The sequence below is a fragment of the Aulostomus chinensis genome, chromosome 9 (assembly GCF_037954235.1).
Source record: "Aulostomus chinensis isolate RoL2024-O1b breed Wild chromosome 9, RoL_Achi_v1.0, whole genome shotgun sequence".
In the NCBI taxonomy this organism is placed as follows: Eukaryota; Metazoa; Chordata; class Actinopteri; order Syngnathiformes; family Aulostomidae; genus Aulostomus; species Aulostomus chinensis.
In genome coordinates this window covers 11,358,909-11,380,637 of record NC_141328.1, presented here as the reverse complement: position 1 = coordinate 11,380,637, position 21,729 = coordinate 11,358,909, and the positions used below count along the sequence as shown (strand labels likewise).

The following is a 21,729-nucleotide window of genomic DNA, read 5'->3' as shown; positions in this document are numbered from 1 at the left end:
GATGTGAGTCGTTGGCCTCAGTTTTGGGTCGTTCCCCCTCCCAGCCCTCTTAGGAGGGTCGTTCAGGTAACCTGAATGAAGGCGTGAAAGCTGGCTGCACCTCCTGGGGAGGGATCTAAGGACGGCATTGTAGGTGGGTGATAAGTGGTGTCTGAGGCCCCCTCCTCTGTTCAAAGATGGACGATCTAGTTTGACATGAATGGCTTCTTTCACCCCTCTTTCAAACCATCTGTCCTCCCTGGCTAGAAAGTGTACCTTGTGGTCTTTAAAGGAGTGCCCCTTCTCCTTGAGGTGGAGGTGGACCCCTGAGTCCTGGGGCCTCATATATCAACGCGGTGTATGCAAGAAAAACTTGCGTACACTAGGATAGGCGCTCACGTTCAGATGTATCAACGCGAAAAGTTCGCTGATTCTTGCGCTGTTTCACGCCAACTCTGGAGGTGCCGCAGAAGTTGGCGGAAAGCTGATTCTTGCGTTAACTGCCCTTTGGTCCGTTGGCGACACCCTGTGGCGGTGTTTGGTGACATTATTTGATAACCGCAAGTTAAGTGAACAGGTCAGTATTAAAGCGCAATTTGCAGCAATAGCTGGATTCTCTAATGTCTAATTCTCTAATGACTGCACTCATGTTGCCATAAAAGCGCCGTCCCATGAGGAATACGCTTACGTTCATCGTAAGGGTTTCCACTCCATCAATGTGCAGATCATTAATGCGCAGGGGCTGGAGGGATGGACGCCGATCCCGGCCGGGCAGCCGTCCTCGTACGCATGAATTTCATGTCCATGGTGTGACATGATCCCTCTGGATCCGTGTGGGCCGGAGGATGCACCGCAGGATCCGGGTGGGCTGGAGGACTGTCCGCTGCTTGTCGACTTGGTGCTGGAGCTGGGGGACGGGCTGGCCCGAATGCTGCTGGTCCTGGCGGATGATTCTGAGCCGGTGGACGGGCTGGCGCGGGAGCCGGCAGGGGTGCTGCACGTTGGCGGCATGGCTGATGGATCAGTTTCTATTAAAAATATTGGTTTATTTAAATGGCTGATTCTGTGTATTTGTTGCCTTTACATCTGTGGCATAGCATGTGGAAATGTTGTGTAAGAAATGGAGTTGCCACTTACCCTCCAGGCTCTCTGAGTCAACGACAATCCCCCCACAGAGGTGCTGCCTGTGACTGCCGCCACCCGCTGCTCAAATTCCGTCAGGTGCCCCTCTTTCTGACCCCCACCTATCTGGCCCGCACTCCTCCGGAGGGCAGCTGTATGCTGCTTGACCTCCACCTTGAGGTCCTGTTAGTGCCATTTTCCATATTGTTATTTAAATAAAAATTTAAGCCAATTGATTATTGTAGTTATTGCATTTAGTGATTGCGCAGTGTTGAATTTAGTCATACGTTAGCTTGCATTGTTTAGGAAGTTAGAATTGCAGACATGCATTAGAAATAAAGAGGAAATCTTTCAGAGTGCTAGCAGTGGTGCAAGCTGATGATATAATGATGCTCGCGCAGGTTTAGTGAGGAAAATTGTGCTTTGTATCACATTGATCATTCAGTAAAGGAGGAGCCAACACCTTTCTACCGCCGTCATAAACTTCAAACACGTAGCGACTCGTTCTTTCCATCATTAGAAGAGGTTAAGATGTATGAACATGATGATAAACAACACTGGTGATTAGAAGGGAACTTTAGCCAATAACAAGTCCAACCTTGTTTTTTTCATCTCCCAGGATGCGTTGCTCCCAACCCACCACGTTCACCCTCTCACTTCTTATCCCACTCACTACGTTTATTGTTTATACTGACACCACTGGACAGGCTGCCAAAAAGAATCTGCTGTCTGTCCTCCACCTCCCCGACCAGCTCACAGGCAGTGAACCTCTTTCTCCCTGACATTTTTTTGCGAGTGCCAACAGCGGAGACCCTATTTAAATAAATTTGCGTATTTATAGGTGGGCGTAACGGGAGCAGCCCAGTCCTCCGACATCTGCGCTCAATTCCACGCTGATTGGGATGTATCAAGGAAATGTGCGTGGATTCCGGCGCTCACACATTGATACATCCGGATTTTTTTGTGCGTACGCAACTTTCACGATTCTTGCGACCGCAGTTTTTTAGCATGAGATCCACGCAAGTATTGATACATGAGGCCCCTGGCCTGTGGTTGTGGCCCTCCTGTGTTGCGCCATGTGTTTGTGCAGTTGTTGTTTTGTCTCCTCTATGTACAGGTCAGAGCACTCCTCGTTACACTGGACTGCATAAACAACATTACTCTGTTTATGCCTTGGAAACTTGTCTTTATGATGGACAAGTTTTGCCTCAGGGTGTAGCTGGGCTTAAAGTGCACAGGGATCTGATGTGTGTGAAAGATCCTTCTGAGTTTCTCTGAAACTCCTGCCACATATGGGATGACGAGGCTCCTCTTCTTCTGGGCTTCATCTTTCTTATCCTTCCTGGGCTTCTGGGCAGTTTTAATGAAAGCCCAGTTCGGATAACCACAATTTTGGAGAGCTGAGTGGATGTGGTTGTGTTCCCTTCTTTTCCCATCTGTTTTGGAAGGGATATTTTGTGCTCTGTGTTTGAGAGTTCGGCTCACTAGTTTGTGTTCAAGCGGGTGGTGTGAGTCAAACAGGAGATACTGATCCATGTGGGTGGGTTTCCTGTCGACCCGAATGTTAAGTTCCCCATTGTTTTCATCATGTACCGCACGGTCTAGAAAAGCCAAACAGTTGTCTTTGACATCTTCCCTTGTGAATGTGATGTTCTTGTCCACTGAGTTAAGGTGTTCAGTGAAAGGCTCAACTTCACTTTTCCTGATAGTGACCCAGGTGTTGTCTACGTATCTATACCAATGTCTCGGCGGGTGGCCTCTGAATGTTCTCAAGGCTAAACTCTCCATCTCTTCCATGTACAGGTTTGCTACAATGGGGGATACTGGAGATCCCATGGCACAGCCGTGTTCTTGCCTGTAGAAACCATTGTTGTATTGGAAGTAGGTGGTGCTGAGGGTCACACACTTGTTCAGGTGAGAGTTTGGTCCTTTTCGCTAGAGTTTTGTCTCTCTGGAGTTTTCTCTTGACGGTCTGTACAGCATCTCCCGTGGGGATGCATGTGAACAGAGATGTCACATCGTATGAAACCATGGTTTCTTCAGGGTCTAGACTGATTTGTCTGATATTGTCTGCAAAATCCATGGAATTTATTATGTGGTGGGGTGTGTTACCCACCAGAGGAGAAAGGATGGAGGCAAGAAACTTAACAATATTGTAGGTTACAGAGTTAATGCCACTAGCAATGGGTCTGAGTCAGGCGTCATCTTTATGGATTTTCGGTAGCCCGTAGATGCATGGAATAGCATCGCCAAGATAGAGTTTGTAGTAGAGAGCTCAGTCGATGGCTTGTTCCTTCTCCAGCTTCTGTAGGCAGTTTACCACCTTGGTTTTGAAGGTGTTGGTGGGATCTCGTTTATGAGTCTCATAGGTTGCTGTGTCAGAGAGGAGGCTGCTCACTCTGGAGTGGAAATCGGCTGTGTTAAGGACCACTGTGCATCTCCCTTTGTCTGCTGGTAAGATTGTGATGTTGGGATCTTTTTGCAGTGTGCTGAGTGCCTGTTTCTCCTGTCTGGAGAGGTTAGATGGAGGAAGTTTGGCACTGGGGAGTGCTGCCGATATCTTAAGCCTAAACTGCTCCGCCTCTGTTTCTGACAACTTGTTTCTTATAGCTGACTCTGTGGCTGTAACCAAATCCACCACCGGTAGCTCATCCAGTGTCACCGCAAAGTTTAGTCCTTTGGCTAGGACTTGCAACTCAGCTGGAGCGAGTACTCTGTCTGACAAATTCTTAACCCATTTGTCCTGGGTATCTTTTTCCACAACCACGCTCTGTTGGGTGTCCTGTTCCGCTACATTGCTCTATGTTACTGTCCATTTTTGTTCTCCTCTGGGAGAAAGACAAGGTTCCAAGGCATAAACAGAGGAATGTTGTTTATGCAGTCCAGTGTAACGAGGAGTACTGACCTGTACATAGAGGAGACAAAACAACAACTGCACAAACGCATGGCGGTTGGGAGCAAGTCCTTAGATATGCCACTATAGGCTTAGACTGCCAGGGGATCTCCCATGGTGAACTGGGCTTGTCTCTCCTCCTCTATTTCCTTTCTGTCCTCCTATATGTGTCATATATAAAAATCGTACTCATATGTGTTACTAACTCGTCTTCTTTACCGGAGCCATTGGGCTACCTGCATCCCAGATCCTGGATGCTGCTGGAGGAGGCTACAGACCTGAAGAAGCTCAAGCTGCCACCCATTGCCCTACCTGCTCACACCTCTGTCTGTCCATCAGTCTCTTCTATTTCTCTTTCGCTATATCTCTGTCCCTCTCTTTCCTATTGTGTATCTGTTGTCCTCCATTACCTGTCTTTGTCTCTGCCCTGCTCTCCTGCTCTCTTTCCCCCCAACCGGTCAAAGCAGAAGGCCTCCCCATTGAGCCTGGATGTGCTCGACGTTCCTGCCTGTTATAAAGAAGGGTTTTGTCACCGCTGTTGCCTGATGTGCTTGCTCATGGAGAATTGTTGGGTGTAAATTCATTGAAGGAGTGTGGTATTAGCGGAAGAAAATGGATAGATGGATGGATGTATATCATTTGCTCAGATCCAGTTGTGTGAAAAATGCAATGTAAATTTCTTGCATTATATGGTTAGTTGAATATTTCCATAAAACATTATGTTAAAGAGTATCTTCACTCCCCGGTCTGAGCCGAATTTCGCCCACTGCATTTTTTTGAAAAATACTAAAACGTGACCAAGGTGTTGAAAGGGGGAAGGTAGCAAAATGAAATTAGCTTGTCAATGTACAGTATATGTCAAGCCATTTGGATCTGTGTATGTATAAAGGATACCCATATTTTTTTTACTACCTGATTATTTTGAGGACTAGACAATTTAGGTATGCATCTAAAATGTCAGCACTATTGCTACCACCTTGTCAAACAGTTTGAGTTGGGAAGCACCTCAGCCAAACCCAGGTGTACCTCTCCTTTTCTAATGCCCTATTGCATGAGTTTTGAGCTCCTCAATATAACCTACAGACAGACACCATCCATCCATTTTCTACCACTTATCCTGTTAAGGGTCACAGGGGGGCTGGAGCCTATCCCAGCAGCCTTCAGGCGTGAGGTGGGGTATACTCTGGACGGGTCGCCAGTCCATCGCAGGGCCAACATCTATAGACAGACAACCATTTACACTCACAGCCACACATATAGTCAGTTTAGAGTTTCCAATAAGCCTAGTCTCCTCTTGCATGTCTTTGGGCTGTGGGAGGGAGCTGAAGTACCTGGAGAGAACCCATGCATGCACAGGGAGAACATGCAAACTCCACACAGTAAGATCCCGTGCCCGAGCTGGGACTCGAACCCAGAACCTTCTTGCTGTGAGTCGACAGTGCTAAACACTGCACCACTGTGCCGTCAAGATAAGACTGAAATAATTTTCTTCAGCCCTTCTATGTCTAGGGGATAAGCTGAGGTTATCAAGAGAGTGGGAGCCCAGTGTCCATAAGTATACATGTAGTGATTTTTTTTCTACACTGCCTCTCAGTATCTGAATTTCTTTTTTGCTGCCTTTTTCTACAATTCCATCTCAATTTTCCCATTTTATTCCCTTTTTCTCTTTTCTGTTGTGAAAGGCTTTGCGAAGCAAGTCCTCCTCTTGATTTTGATAATGTTTTAGGGCAGGTCACTTACTCCTCCCCTTGTCACCATCCACCCTGTCTGTGGAGTTATTGCTCTTAATGTGTGGCAGTGTTCATCTTAATTATCACTTGGGATTTGATGTTGTCCAATGTCTGAATGGGATAATATGTCCATTGTGTTTGCATGTGTGTGTCTGTTGTGTGTGTGTGTGTGTGTGTGTGTGTGTGTGTGTGTGTGTGTGTGTGTGTGTGTGTGTGTGTGTGTGTGTGTGGGAAGGTGGCTGGATGGGTTAATATGCTTGATTGTGCATTCCTATCTTTGCAGCAGAGATGGGACATGGGTTTCCTCCCTGATTTATCCTCAAGCACTTGGCTGGAAATTACATGTTGACACACAATGAAATACATTTTTGCTTAAGGCACACACACACACACACTGGCACTGGGAATGGAATGGATTTATGTGGCATTGGAATTCTAATCAAATGCCCCTGCCCCCCAACACCACAACTGTATTGTCCCACAAATGGCATGCTAATTGATTTGATGCAAATACCATCTCTTAGACTTAACGGTTCAAATTGTTTTGTTTTTTATGGTTTTGCACAGCATGCCATGTTCAAGGAGAGACAGATGTGTTTGTGGATGAAAAAGACATTGCAGTTTCTTAAAGTATTGACACTGAATTTGAAGGGGTGAGACTGTAATAGGAAAACTGTGGAAATACCCCTGCCCTGGAGAGGATTTTACTTTGCTTGTGAGTAAATGTGTGTGGGTTCTTACCACCCATAGAATACCCAGAAAGTTCTCATTCCTCGAGGCCGTTAGCAAGAAGAGTGGAAATTGTGAGATCTCTGCCGCTCAGCAGAAGTTGAATCAATAAGTCTGTCAAGTCAAATCACTTTTTTGTATAGTGCTAAATCACCACTGAAGTTATCTCATGAAACTTGACAAGTAGAGCAGGTCCAGCACCATACTCCTTCAATGAATTTACACCCAACAATTCTCCTTGAGCAGTGTCACGGTGGTGCAGTGGTTAGCACTGTCGCCTCACAGCAAGGAGGTTCCAGGATCGAGTCCCAGCTCAGGCACGGGATCGTTCTGTGTGGAGTTTGCATGTTCTCCCCGTACCTGTGTGGGTTCTCTCCGGGTACCCGGCTTCTTTCCACCATCCAAAGACATGCAATGGGTGACTAGGCTAATCGGATACTCTAAATTGACCATAGGTATGAATGTGAGTGTGAATGATTGTTTGTCTGTATATATTGGCCCTGCAATGGACTGGTGAACTGTCCAGGATGTACCCCGCCTTTCGCCTGTAGCAGCTGGAAGAAAATGAATGGGTGTTTGGAATTCTCCATTAGCAAGCACATCCTGCAACAGCGGTGATGAAAACCTTCCTTTTGACAGACAGGAACGTCAAGCAGATCCAGGCTCAGAGGAAATGGTCATCTGCTTTGACCAGTTTGGGGGATGGACAGCATGAGAGTGGGGCAGAGACAAAGACAGATAATGGAGAAAGACACATATCCAAAAGGAATGAGAATGGCAGAGATGAAGATGGAGAGAAAGGGGAAGAGAGTGATGGACAGATGGGCACATGAAGAGGTGATGCTAAGGGTTGGCAGCTTGAGCCTCTTCAGTTCTGTAGCCTCCTCCAGCAGCAGCATCAGTCAGGGATCTAGCGGGAGTACAAAGGCTCCGGAGAAGAGGACAGGTTAGTAGTTTTCCACTTAAGAGCATAGGAGGACAGAGAGGAGGATCCCCTGGCAGTCTAAGCCTATAGCAGCATATCTAAGGGCTAGCCTAATCCAGCCCTAACCATAAGCTTCATCAGAAAGGAAGGTCTTAAATCTGTTTAAATGGAGAGAGGGTGTCTGAATCCCGACTGAAACTGGGAGACAGTTCCACAGGAGGGGAGCCTGATAACTGAAGGCTCTGGCTCCCATTCTACTTTTAGAGACTCTGGGGACCACAAGAAACTCTGCATCCTGGGAGTGAATTGTTCCAGCTGGGTGAAAGAGGACTATGAGCTCTGTCAGATATATAAGTGCCTGATTGTTGAGGGCTTTGTATGTAAGAAGAATTTTGCAATTATTCTGCATCTAACAGGGAGCCAATGCAGAGAAGCCAGTACAGGAGAGATATAGTGTCTTCTACTAGTTCTAGTCAATACATGGGCAGCAGTGTTTTGGACCTGTTCCATCCCCATTGGACATAAATCTGTCATTGTTTATTTTCTAAAACTTCCAGTCTTCACCTCTAGGCACTCCCATATTGGAGGCTAAACACTTAAGCTGTTCATGTCAGCTCACTCAATGTGGGATTGCTGGCCAGCTGCTATGAGCTGAACAGAAATTGTCTTCAGTAAACTATAAATGGTACATGAACATGTTGCCAGAGAGCCATTTTTCTGTGTAGCTTTGGCAACCTCACAATGTTCCTTCCAGTCCACTGTCACAGCAGGAAAAGCTGTATGGAGGAAACTGATAAGGTGTTCCTTTTTTTCTCTCTTGCCCTTTAGGTGTTGGCTTTGGAGAGGCAAGTTTTTGATTTCCTGGGTTACCAGTGGGCCCCCATCCTTGCCAACTTCTTCCACATTGTCATGGTCATCCTTGGCCTCTTTGGCACCATTCAGTATCGGCCACGCTACATTGCAGTGGTGAGTAACTAAAATCACATTTGACAAGTAGTTCACATGAACACAGTACAGTAAGTATTCTGATCACAGATTCAGAACATAATTAAGATGATTTGCAGAAGCCAACATGTTCTTTCAACCATTCTACATGGACTTGATCAAAATTCGTCTCTGGCATGTCCAGAAAAAGAACGTTACATGTTACTATGGTTCTATGAATGTGGATGACTGCCAGAGGTTGTGAGTTGAGCACTGAATGTTTCCATCTTTGCATGCGCAGTTTGATTGTGATACCAACAAAGTCACCTATGACCCCAGTTAATGTATATTTTCTGGTGATATCAGATGGACACCACAAGGATTCTGAGTGACAAAACACTCTAATGGTCATCCAGGATTCATAGAACTGTAGTCACATATGTAACTTCTGTTCTAGTTCATCCTTACTGACTGCCAGAGGCAGTGTGGTAAGCACTCGATGACCCATACTAACCAAGTCATGAGGAATCCCCATACCTCATTGAGATGAAGCAGTAGAGTTGGGTAACAGGCCCACACCCAGTGGATGGGGAGTGGCAATGTTCAGCCTGTGTGCTGCTTTTACCAACAGTATTAAACATACTAAGAAATTCCCAAAGCAAACTAATCACTATGCTTGGTACTTAGCCAGCTGTAGAGACCACCAAAGATGAAGATCTGAAGGAGTATCTATGCCAAACTGCCTAAGCTCATCATTGACCTTGGAGGGCAAGCAGCTTGCAGGTCCGACAAGTTTTCACTGGGCTACTGGTGAAGAAACTGATTGGTCCAAACACGTTGCACCAAATTGCCAAGTTATTATGTTTTGAGATACCTTGCTAAAATCCCTGAAAAATGAGGACCAATGTGTTGACTAGACGGAATATGTTGTATTTGTGAAGTGTTTGCATGTGTATAAGAAAATGCTTTTGTATTGAGAGAAGGCTATATTTTGTGTATAGGGTAACTCATTCAACTTGCATTTTTTTCAATACTGGTCATAGATGTCAAAGTTCAGCTGTGAGTTTCCATGGAGTTAATATATCTGTCTTTGACCTCCAGTATACAGTATGGGCTGCTTTGTGGTTGGCCTGGAATGTCTTCATCATCTGCTTCTACCTTGATGTAGGAGGCCTGTCAAAGGTGAGTACATTTCAATCAACTGTTTTCCATCATCCATCTGTCAGCCTAATGTGAGTGGCTTCCCATGTGTTGGGATGAATGTTGTGGTCTCTCTGGACATGATTTCAGGTGGTGAGGGAGTGAAGTGAAGTATTGCTCATTCTCATACTATGTCAATGTGTTCTATAGCCTCTAGGTGTTAATCACTCTTTTTTTTAATCCTTTAACTCTTTTACACTTTGTACATAACATCTTATTGCCATTGTGTATGACTGACTGCATTGAATTTTTGCATTGGATTTTTTAATATTGCCTGGGGGGGGGGGGGCAGGCAATGAACCTGCTTTTCATTTACACACTCAACCAAAGAGCCATCTCTAAGCTACATGTTTTTGATGTAACAAAATGTGACAGGAAAAAACTTACATGAAGAATGAAAATGACAGTAAATTAAATATCTTCATATATTCCTCCTCCTTTTTTTGTCCAGTTGCTGGAACCCCCCAGTTCAAATAGTTATTTATTGAACCTCTAATTTCCATATAAACCCTTCCATGTCTGTTGTAAGTTTTAAAAGAATAATTTATCATGCTTCAGTTTTATCAGCAAAGAACATACAGTATATTTTGGATGGAATTAAATGTGGTACACTGACACCACGGGCTGTTTGGTCTGAGCAGCAAATGCAAGCCAGGTAAACAGGATTATTTGTGGTACATAATGAATGCAGCTTGCATATGAGTACTACAGTGAACTGTAACTCACTCCAAGAGCTGTAGATATCTATACCATTAACACACACCCACTGCACTTCCTAGTGGTATAATTTACCCTCAAATAATGTGTGCTCCTATAAAGTGTTTGTGTAATTCATCGGCTGACTTGTGGAGGACTGACAGCTCTAGCTCCTTGTTGAGCTTCAGGCGGAAGCTAAAAATGTGTACACAATAACACACACAAATACATATGTACACACACAGAAACACATACACACACAGAACACGATTGATTAAGATTTAATTAGTCTTTACAGCTTCCCTTTGATTCATTGTTGCAAATTAGATGTATTTTTCTAAACAAAGATAAGATTTTTGGCTGACTGCCACTTTGTCCTCTCCTAAATCATGTGACTTTTTCCAATGCTCCTTCAATCTTTTTAAATTCATCTTTCCTGTTTCATTGCTTGATCTTTTTTGCCCATTGAGGAAAAGGAATTCATCCAGGTCAGACAGCCAACATGAATTTCATAAATGCTCCCTAAAACAATGCTGATTTGTCATTCATTCTTTTCTGTCATTACATATCTGTCTCCTCAATGTGTGTGATTGTGCCATCCTGCTTGTATAGGAAGGCTTGTAGGGTCCAGCTGCTTGGGGCTGAGCCTGACTATTAACCTGACAAATGGAGCTAGGCTCCCAAACTTGACACACTAATTTCTTAGAGGCAGCCAAACACATTTTATTATAAGACAGAGTCACATGCTACATGCTGTCACCTCCTTTTGAGCTCTTATCCTCTCCCCTGTGGTTCAAGTCAGACTGACAAACAGACCCCTACAACTCTCCACACATCTTTTTTTTTAAACCATTCCCAGTCAGTTATAGATTATCTTCTGAACTTATTCTCAGTGACACATTTTAGAACAGTATTGTTGAGGATAGGGCACCCAGAGAATTTGGATATATCCACACCAAACTGAATTAGAGCATGATTCATTCTGCCTCCCTTCACATTTTACACTGAGAAACTGACCTTTTTGAGAATGCTCTGCGATTGGGTTCATCATTAAGAATAAGTTTTTAAAATCTTGTCTCTCCTAGGTGTTGTGATAAAAGTAAAGAGATGTGCAGTCTGGGCAAATGTGATCCATCAGTAGTTTTCCTTCTTAAGATCCATCCATTTTCTTCCGCTTATCCTGTTAAGGGTCGCAGGGGTGCTGGAGCCTATCCCAGTTGTAGTATCTTAGGCGGATATAAATAAGACAACATAGGGAGCGGTGCACGGTTCTTTACCGAACAGACTTAGAACTGACAAGCGCATGACGTAGCACGTACATATTACAATAGCCTGTACACAGAGGCTCTTAAAGGAGCCTGAACCATAACACTCCTCCCTTCTACAATCAAAGTTGTATAAACAATATAAACCAACACTGCCGCTCTTCAGAACCTAACATTATTGGCTAGACAATTATAAAGAACAGATTCCGTAAAATAGTCCAAACATTCTGGTTGACCATAAACTAAACCTACAGATTTAATCTGTCAGGTGGATTTCGTGCTCTCAGAGGATATCTGGACAGTACAATCGTTTCAGGTTCCCTTACCACCCCTGCATTACTGTCCAGCTCTTCCTGAATGCTCCTTGGCTGAGAGTCCTGTGCGGCTGCCACAGTCTGTGCTGCTGCAGCAGTCTCAGCTGTAGTTCTGCTGGTGTCGTGTGGGGCTACAGCAGTTTCCACTGTAGCTCTGCTCTTTTCTTACTGTTGTATTACCGGTGACTTTGTTGGTGCGGCTTGTCCCCCTGTAGGATGCATCTGGTCTATGTGTCGCCGCGACACCATGTTCGGACCCACCTGCACTTCATAGCTCTATGGTCCGGTCTGGGCTTGTACTATTCCATACGCCCACTTCCCACCCCTCCGATAGTCTCTCACCATGACTTCCTGTCCCGCGGTGACTTGGCGCTCCCGCCCACCATGCAGCATCTTTGCTTGTTTATTTAGCACCTCGTTGCATCTGCTTCGCTTCATGAGGTCTAGACGTGTCCGCAGACTCCTTCCAAACATCAGGACTGCTGGGCTCTCACCCGTGGTGACGTGTGGCGTGTTCCAGTATGATGCCAAGAACCGAGACAGTCTAGTCTGCGTGGTTCCTCCATCTCTCTCGGATGCTCGGAGCCCTTGTTTAAGGGTCTGGACGAATCTCTCGGCCAGCCCATTTGTGGCTGGATGGAAAGGAACTGAGGTTGTGTGTTTGATCCCGTTGACTGCCATGAACTGTGCAAATTCGTCACTTGCAAACGTTTGTGCGTTGTCACTTACCAACTGGAGGGGAAGTCCAAAACGAGCAAAGATGGTTCTCAAGTACTCAATGGTTTGAGCTGACGTCTGAGACTTGGTGCGAAAAACCTCTGGCCACTTAGAATGTGCATCTATGACCACCAAAAAGTTGTGCTCTTCAAAGGATCCTGCGTAGTCGACATGTATCCTCTGCCAAGGTTCTGTGGGCCACTCCCACGGATGGACAGGAATCGGGGGAGGCATGTGGCGTGTCTCTAGGCACCCACTACAGCTCTTGGTCATTGTTTCGAGTTGTTCATCCACTCCAGGCCACCAAAAATGGCTACGGGCCAGCAGTTTCATCTTTAGTGTTCCCACGTGGCCCTCGTGAATCTGCTGTCGCACTTGACTCTGGCATTTCTTGGGTATGATCACTCTCATGCCCCACAACAAGCATCCCCGGTGTGTGGTTAGTTCCTCCTTCCTCTGTCAGTAGGGTGCTACCTCCTTACTGCATGTTGCCGGCCAGCCAGTCATGGTATATTCATACACCTCTGATAAGATGGGGTCCCGTCTTGTCTCCCGTTTCACCACCGCGCTGGTCAGCGGTAGGGCTTCCAGCTGTGCCGCATGGAAAACCTCCACTGCATCCAACCGTTCGTCCTGGCCCGTGGCCAATGGCAGCCTCGATAGTCCGTCAGCATTATTGTGTTGTGATGTCTGTTTATACTCAATGTCATACATATGACCAGACAGGAAGAGTGCATTCCGCTGTAGTCTGGCAGCGGTCATTGCTGGGATCCCTTTTTGTGGGCTGAAGATGGACAGTAAGGGCTGGTGGTCTGTCACTAGTGTAAAGCTTCTCCCATACAGGTATGTGTTGAATTTCTTCACTCCCCAGACTAGAGCCAATGCTTCTTTGTCAATCTGTGAATAGTTTCTTTCTGCACAATTCAATGTCCTTGAAGCAAATACTACGGGCCTCTCTGATCCATCTGTTAGGACATGTGAAAGAACGGCCCCTAGACCGTAGGGCGAGGCGTCGCATGCTAGCTTCAGTGGGAGTTCGGGGTCATAGTGCGTCAGTACCTGTTCCGAGGTGATGAGCTGTTTCGCTTCTCTGAACGCATCCTCACATTGTCTTGTCCAGCACCACTTCCTGTTCTTCTCTAGCAGCTGGTTGAGGGGCTGCAGGACTGACGCCAAGTTCGGGAGAAACCGGCGGTAGTAGTTTATCAGTCCCATGAATGATCTCAGCTGTGACACGTTCTGTGGTTGTGGTGCCCCAACCACCGCATCTACCTTCTCTTGAGTTTTGTGTAGTCCGCTGCTGTCGATCTCATGTCCGCAGAACTGAATTCTGTCCTTGAATAACTCACACTTCTGTGGGTTCACACGCAGCCCATACTCCTCCAGTCGGTTGAGGACACTCTCCAAGTTGGTCAGATGTTCCTCATCCGTTCGTCCGGTGATGATCATGTCGTCCAGCAGGCATTGGGTCCCCGGAATGCCCTGTAGTATCTGGTCCATTGTGCGCTGCCAAATGGCAGGGGCTGATGCAATTCCAAAAACAAGTCGGTTGTACCTATACAGCCCTTTATGCGTGTTTATGGTGAGGTACGGTTTGGATGTCTCTTCCACGGGAAGCTGCAGGTAAGCTTGCTTCAAGTCTATCTTGCTGAAGTGTTGTCCTCCAGCCATCGCTGTGAGGATATCCTCGACATGAGGCAAGGGATATTGATCCACCTGCAGTTTGGGGTTCACTGACACTTTGAAATCCCCACACAGCCTTACCGAGCCATCTTTCTTGATGATGGGCACCACCGGGGTTGCCCATTCACTCCTGTCCACCTTTGATAAGATGCCTGCCTCCAGCAAGCGATCTATTTCCGCTCCAACCTTTGGGCGTAGGGAAAATGGTACTGGCCTGGCTTTGCAGAATGTGGGTGTTGCATCCTTTAGCACCAGTTTTGCTTCAAAACCCTTTACTGTTCCCATCTGATCTTGGAAAACAGCCTTGTTTTTCCCCAGTAGCTGTTCCAGTCTTTTGCGAGTCTCCGTCTCTGTGATCTTTGTGGTTCTCAGCAGCTTTATCTCGTTCCAGTTTAACTTCATGTGTGTCAGCCAGTCCCTGCCAAGTAGGGGAGGGCCGTTTCCATCTACCACATACAGTGGTAGGTCCTGTGTTTTCTCGCCATGTTATCTCGGAGCAGTCCGTACGTCCTCGGACCAATCAGGCTTAGCAAGGCCGGCACTTTCTTGTCGTCTGCCACATCGTTGACAATGAAGTACTGCTCAAGACGCTCTGTGTAACTCGCCCAGCTTTCCTGCGTGTCATCAAACACATCCATCTTCCCGATGCTAGCCATCTTCCTTGCTTGTTCTGCGTCTAACGGCAACGTTAACTCTGGGGAACTTTCAATCTCGGAATCTGACATGGGCTAACACCTAAGCCAACACTTTTTCCACATCGTGGGTAAGTATCCCATCCTCGTCGCCATTTGTGGTATCTTAGGCGGATATAAATAAGACAACATAGGGAGCGGTGCACGGTTCTTTACTGAACATACTTAGAACTGACAAGCGCATGACGTAGCACGTACATATTACAATAGCCTGTACACAGAGGCTCTTAAAGGAGCCTGAACCATAACACCAGTGGCTTTCGGGCGAGAGGCAGGTACACCTTGGACAGGTCGCCAGTCCATCGCAGGGCCAACACATGTAGACAGACAACCATTCACACCATTCATCCTCACAGTCAATTTAAAGTATCCAATTAGCCTAGTCTCCATTTGCATGTCTTTAGGCTGTGGGAGGAAGCACCCAGAGAGACCCTACGCAGGCACAGGGAGAACATGCAAACTCCACACAGAAAGATCTCAAGCCTGAGCCTGGACTCTAACCCAAAACCTTCTTGCTGTGAGGCCACAGTGCTAACCACTCCACCACCGTGTCGCTCCTCCTTCTTAAGATATATGTACCTAAATTCCCATCTATCCCAGAAGATGCTACAGTCTTAACTCACTAAATACACTAAGATCATGATAAATGTTTAATTGCTTAACACAAGAATTAAAATAGTTATTGTAAGCATATTTACGTGCTTACATTCACCTTTAGGTCAAATCCATGCTCAATTTAAGCACAGCCAACACAACAGTATTGTTGCTGTATAGCATTCAGGTCAAGAAGCAAATAACTTGCTGCAAACATATTACTAATTTGAAAGATGTGATATCATAATAGTGGAGATTATGAGCTGTAATTAAGTCATATTTATTTTCTAAATCAGACGAGCTAAGATACCCTAGATACCCTGTGCTAATGGTGGATAGAAGCCAGTGATTAACCTGTCTAGAACACTGACAATATGATATATCTTATCACTGGGTTTTATAGATAACTTAAATGGCACAGCATTAATTGAATTTGCTGCCACACCAATTCTTGCATGTGTCTCTTGTCTTTACCTTTAAAGCTATCTTTCATGCATGAGACATCATTGTGTGATGGTGTTTGCAAAATATAGCGAGATCCAGGGGCCTCTGTGTTCGGTAAAATAAGGACATCAAAAAAAAATTCCTGCCAATTTGAAATAATACGTGTTTTTCAGAAAACACAAAATTGAATCATGTGAATCATGTTTACATTTTTAAAAAGAAGATGATAGAAGCAAGAAGAAGTTTGGCCATTTTCTTTTTGTTTTGGCCTTTCGGGGTAAATTGAGTTTTCAGATTTGTCTGACATATTTTAAAGCAGGTAGTGGTCCTCTGGCTCTCTTTGTCATTCAAATTGCACAAGGTGACTCCTGATTTTTTTTTTCAAGATAACACTTTCTCTTCAGCAGCTCTTGAATCAATGTGCAGCCTTTGTGCATCATGTGTGAAATCAAAAAATATATGAGATAGAAGATTCTGCTAAATCCAATTAACCACTTTGGTTCGATCACAAATGTGACACTAACCCTAACTCTAACCCTAAAACATGAGAAATAAGATTCCAGTAATGTGATCTTTGGGCGGCTTGGCTCAGGGGTAGAGTGGCCGTCTAGCAACCAAAGGGTCGCTGGTTCGATCCCCGACCCCGGTGACCATGTCAAAGTGTCCTTGAGCAAGATACTGAACCCATAATTGCTCCTGTTGAGTAGGTTGGCGCCTTGCATGGCAGCCTCCTCCATGAGTGTATGGGTGAATGAGATGACACTGTAAAGCGCTTTGAGTACTGTTAAGGTAGAAAAGCGCTAAATAAAATTGAGTCCATTTACCATATTTAGCTTTTTTGAAAGTCTCATGTCTCAAACATGTATTGACTTTAATTAAGGAAAACAGATTGAGCAGCTGCAACATCTGATCTCTGATATGAAGTGATTGGTTTATTCTTTGGTGGTGGGGGCATAACAGTAACACTCCTTACAAAAAGTTGACAATATCAACTACCATCATCACACTGTGTGCAGCTTGGATGAGTTGACTGCCATAGCCTGCAGTCACAATCAGTTATAACTGTCTAGTCATTAGTCTTCACAGTCCTACCTATTGACCTTCAGCTACTATTGTTTTCCTGCCCATGAGCAAACCAACAGCAGAATAATAAGACAACTGATCATGACAAGTGATCAACAAGGATAATGTTTTTGTCACTGATTTGTGGTTGAAAGTGTATGTGTTGTTGATAGGAACATGTATGAGTGAATTAATAATGCATGTTTTGTCACTGAGGGGTAGATGTGCGATTAGATTGCTGTATTTGGGTATTAATTAGTGTGAGGATCTGTGTCTGTCTGTGTGGGCTCATGTGGCTGTGTGCAGACTGGACATTGTAAGTTTGTAAAAGTATTTAATATATGCAATGCTGACTCCTAATGTGCCTGATGTGTTACATCTGAAGGAATTCTGACATTGTAATGGTTTCTAGTTATCATTGATAGTCCTATTCCTGTGGCTCATAAGTGGAGGAAAGGCCCACAACTACATAAAACCTACTGACTTGTTTCTAGGCAGTTTTCTTCAACTGGACCCATGTCAGCCTGGTAGCCTTTGGTTCCAGTTGATTTCTTGCCTTGTGATGATGTTCACTGGTTTGTATGAGTTGTGTCCAATCCACCCCACTTTTACTGATTTGCGTCTTTGCTGATTGAATTCTGGTTGGTTCCCTCCCACTGGTTAGCAATGGAGATCAGGCCACCTCATGTTCAGGATGTGTCTTAGGCATCTCTTGATGAAAATCAGGAGTTTGTTGGTAATATTTCTACCACACCCATTTTAGATTAATCAACACTGTTGATTAATCAACAAAATTTGTCACAGTGAGGACTTGTTAAATGTAATTTTTTCAGTATTTTGAGGTCCCCAAACAAAGTTACATTCATTTGTGATGCAGAAATTATAAAGATGGGTCTATTTAAAATGGAAATTTGGCATGGTTACCAAACAAAACTTCTGCACCTAAGACAGTCAAAAAGCTTGTCCATTGCAATGTTCCAGAAATTAACATCCACCTTCTTGTACATGTGACTTGAGATTTAGCCTTTCCACCATAACAGGAAGTAAGATTACAGTGTGTTTAATAACTACAGTCAGAGTAAAGAATTTTTCTTTCCTCTTTTGTAGGACAGTGACCTGCTGACATTTAATATCTCGGCCCATCACTCCTGGTGGAGTGAACACGGGCCGGGCTGTGTGAGGCGAGAGATGCCGCAGGCCTCCATTCAAGCCCCTGAGAGCCACTCCTACATCACTGTCATGGGCTGCCTCATGGACTATCAGTACATCGAGGTTGTGCACAGTGGCACACAGATTGTTGTTGCTGTAAGTACAAGTCAGCAATAAACATATGATTCTTGCACTGACATATTCTCATGTCACAGATGTCTGAACGTCGCAGGAACACAACATTCATACTGTGTATAACACAGCATTCATACAGTGTAGAAAACAAGCTGAAACTTAATTCACTGTGAATATGCATATTTGGATGAAAGTTTGATCTGTGACAACTTCCAATTCTGTGTAAGGCATTTTACAATTCTCTACCATCTCCATGGAGCATAAAATGTGCTTCATCTCTCCCTGATGGATACTGATATGCCGTCAGTGTTTATGTTATTTTATTACACAATCTGGATGCTGGATATCATTTTATTATTTCCCACCATTCTATTCTGTTTCACGAAGTAATATGTCACAATAGAGCAGTTAGGCACTCTACAAAAATGCCATTTCAGGTAGACTTTTAGATTCCTCTTTGGCTTTGGTTTGTCCCTTTTCCTTCCCAAAGAAATAGAGACAATGAGAGAAGAGAGTTGAGGGGTGTTCCTCGACTTTGTTGCTGGGGGTTTTGAGGTCACCCTGTGATGTCATTAAATATTAAGTTTGGGCTCCAAGGAGTATATTTCATTAAGATGAAAAATATGGATCTATTGGCCGGTAATGGCCATCATTAACCAGAGGCTACTGAGTAGTGAGAATAGATTTGGTCAATTCAGCCCTGTAGTGTTCCTGTTGCAGACTTCACAGTTTCAAGGATGAGCTATAATAATGGGGAATCTGATACAACTGGGACGAGGCATCATTTATTCATCACTAATTGGAATATTTTGTGTTTTCTGCCTTTATTTCTTTTGTTACACACCCAAACACTCTGTAGTTCCTACTGTTATTCTGTGGTTTTGTTTTCTTATTCCTTTATAATAACTACTTATATCCCTGTCAGTGTAGAAAATCTACACTTGTTTATTCTCTCTGCCTTTTCCTCCCATTATCCTGTCTCCTTTTGCCCCTATCAACCCATTCACTGTTAAATAAAACAGTAGAGACTGCTCAACGTTCCTGCCTGTTAAAAGGAAGGTTTTTGTCGCCGCTGTTGCAGGATGTGCTTGCTCATGCAGAATTGTTGGGTGTAAATTCATTGAAGGAGTGTGGTACTAGACCTGCTCTACCTGAAAAGTGTCATGAGATAACTTTTGTTGTGATTTGGCGCTATATAAATAAAATTGACGACTTGACTTGACTAGAGTCAGAGGAAAGAATGCCATTGAGATAGAGGGCAGTAAGGTAGAAAACTATGAGTGAAGATTGTGATAATCTATGTACATTGGTAGACATAACTCTCACATGATAAAGGGATTAGTGAAAGTTGCCAAGGGGTTTTCAGCTGCAGTGCTTTTCATAAAAACTGCTGAAGAAAAACATGCACGCACTCTAACACCCATACACAAAAACACACACAAACAACACACATAAAGACATCATATCATATAGCAGAGGTCATTGCTGCCACCAGCAATGCTTTCCTCTGTTGCATCTCTATTCCCTGGGAACCAGTGTTGCGTTTTTGTTTGGAAGTTGATAATGGCAGGGATGGCATTCTATGTCATTCTCCTGTTCCATTGCTTATTTCCTCCTTTCTGATCTATTTCCTTTTTGTCTCTGAGCTCCATCTGTCTTCCTTGCTCCTTTTCTGGCCCAGATCTCACATTGTTTGACCTTCGTCTGTCCCATTCCATGAATCCGTTCAATTACAATACATTTTCCTCTCTCTATTAGAGGACAAATCTTATCATGGCTAACTTTGATGAAAATTGTAGCTTGCTGACTTAACCACAGTTGAACATAGGTGTCATATTTGTTTCAGCAATTATTGATTCCAGGAAGTTAGGCTTTGTGAACACAGTGGAACAGGAAAGAGTCGTAAAACCTGGAAGTTGGCATTGTTTACTTTCGGTTCCCTCATCTCAAAGTCAATGGGATTTTTGAATGTTTTTTTTGATTAAATGACTGACATAAGTTCTGTGGTCTATGTTGTTCTTCTGATTAAAACAGATGGCTTTGTACTAACAATGATTGCATTTATCCCTTCAGAAATGATTAAGGTGGCCATTTTTGAAGACAGAACTAATTGTTTGCAATGATCCAAATCCAGTCTATAAATCACATCAGCATTTTGTCAAGGGAACCCATGGTGATAGCAACCTCCAGGTTGCCTTCTCTCTGTCTAGATTAAACTCAGTGCAATTCATGAATGAATTCTGAATAACTGGATCCTACTGGGTTTGTGGTATGTTCTGGCCCTGATGCAGTTGCTTGAGCCAGTCATGGCTTTTCTAGACAATGCTGTGATTCCATTGCTCCTTCCACCGCCATGCATTTCATTTTCATGGATTAAGTAGCACTCAAATGACTAAGCAAATAAAGACATTAATATATTTTGAATGCGACTTTTCCCAACTCCCACCCTAATGAAATTCCATAAGTGCAAGTGCAGCTCAAATTTCACAGTTATCATCCTCTTATATAGTCTGCTTGTTCTTTTCTATCCCAGAAGAGTTAAGTGCAGTGCAGTGCTTCTTCTCAACATATAATCTTAATAAACTGTAGTGTAAAACAGAACAGGTTGTTTACTTAAAATTCAAGTCACAGCAGTCAACAGATAGGAAAGCATGGCCTGCTTCACTGCATGGGAGACAACAGCTGAATTAACAATTTTATATAGACACTCTGAAGTTAACTGTGTCTTGTTGGGAGAGCCGCACAATATAGTAAACATTGGTACTTTCAACTGCTGTTAATTTGTTCATTTGGGGATCATCTTTGAGATATCTTTCAGTTAGAAATTACTCCGTAGGCACAGACATCTCTCTTTCAACCTCAGGTTTCTTGTGAGTCACGTATGCCTGTGTCACTTCACGTTGCTCCTTCTCTGATTTTCTCTAAAGCTTTGAAGGCACTGTCATGTCAGTGTCAAAGTGTGAGTTGCTTATTGCTTCAAGCCCCATCTTCCTATAGAGCTGGGTGTATGCTTTTGTTCTTCCTTTTTCCAGTCCACTTCATTCAGTTCATCTGCATGAAAACAGATGACCCTGTGCCCTAATACATTCAAAAGGTCAGGGTCTTTTAGGGACTAATAAATCCATGAGTCAATGTTGTGTTTTCCATAACCTAACAAGCTTTACCACTAGCATTAACATGTTTTTTATTGTGTGTGGTAATGCTCCATACAATCCAACTGAAGAGATCTTTGATGTGTTGATATTTGAAGTCGAGCAAGTTGTCCAGAAATAGTAAATATGTAGATTGTATAATAATAGCATAAAGCTCCTCTGTAATATGTCAGTGCCGACAATGCAAGTTTTACACCATCTGCCTCAGAGGATTAGAAAGATCCAAAGTATTAAAAGAATTATTATGCAGTAGTGAGCAGTGAGTGGGTCTGCTGGCTTCTGCCAAAAGCAGTGATGAGAAGAGAAAGACCTCAAGACCAGAAG

At 44.1% G+C, this 21,729-nt stretch overlaps 1 protein-coding gene across 7 annotated transcripts in view; it reads left to right on the top strand.

Annotated features, from left to right (window-relative positions):
• The window catches only part of nkain4 (sodium/potassium transporting ATPase interacting 4), a 106,804-nt gene that overhangs the window by 26,748 nt on the left and 58,327 nt on the right, over positions 1–21,729 (top strand). For all 7 annotated transcript variants that reach the window (XR_015117872.1, XM_086213790.1, XM_086213788.1 and 4 more), the window contains exons 2-4: positions 8,207–8,344; positions 9,404–9,484; positions 18,077–18,274. Coding sequence is in view for 6 of the 7 variants with exons in the window: in XM_086213790.1 (XP_086069916.1) it covers positions 8,207–8,344; positions 9,404–9,484; positions 18,077–18,274 (417 nt within the window). In the remaining variant the exon portion in view is untranslated. The remainder of the gene's footprint in view (positions 1–8,206; positions 8,345–9,403; positions 9,485–18,076; positions 18,275–21,729) is intronic.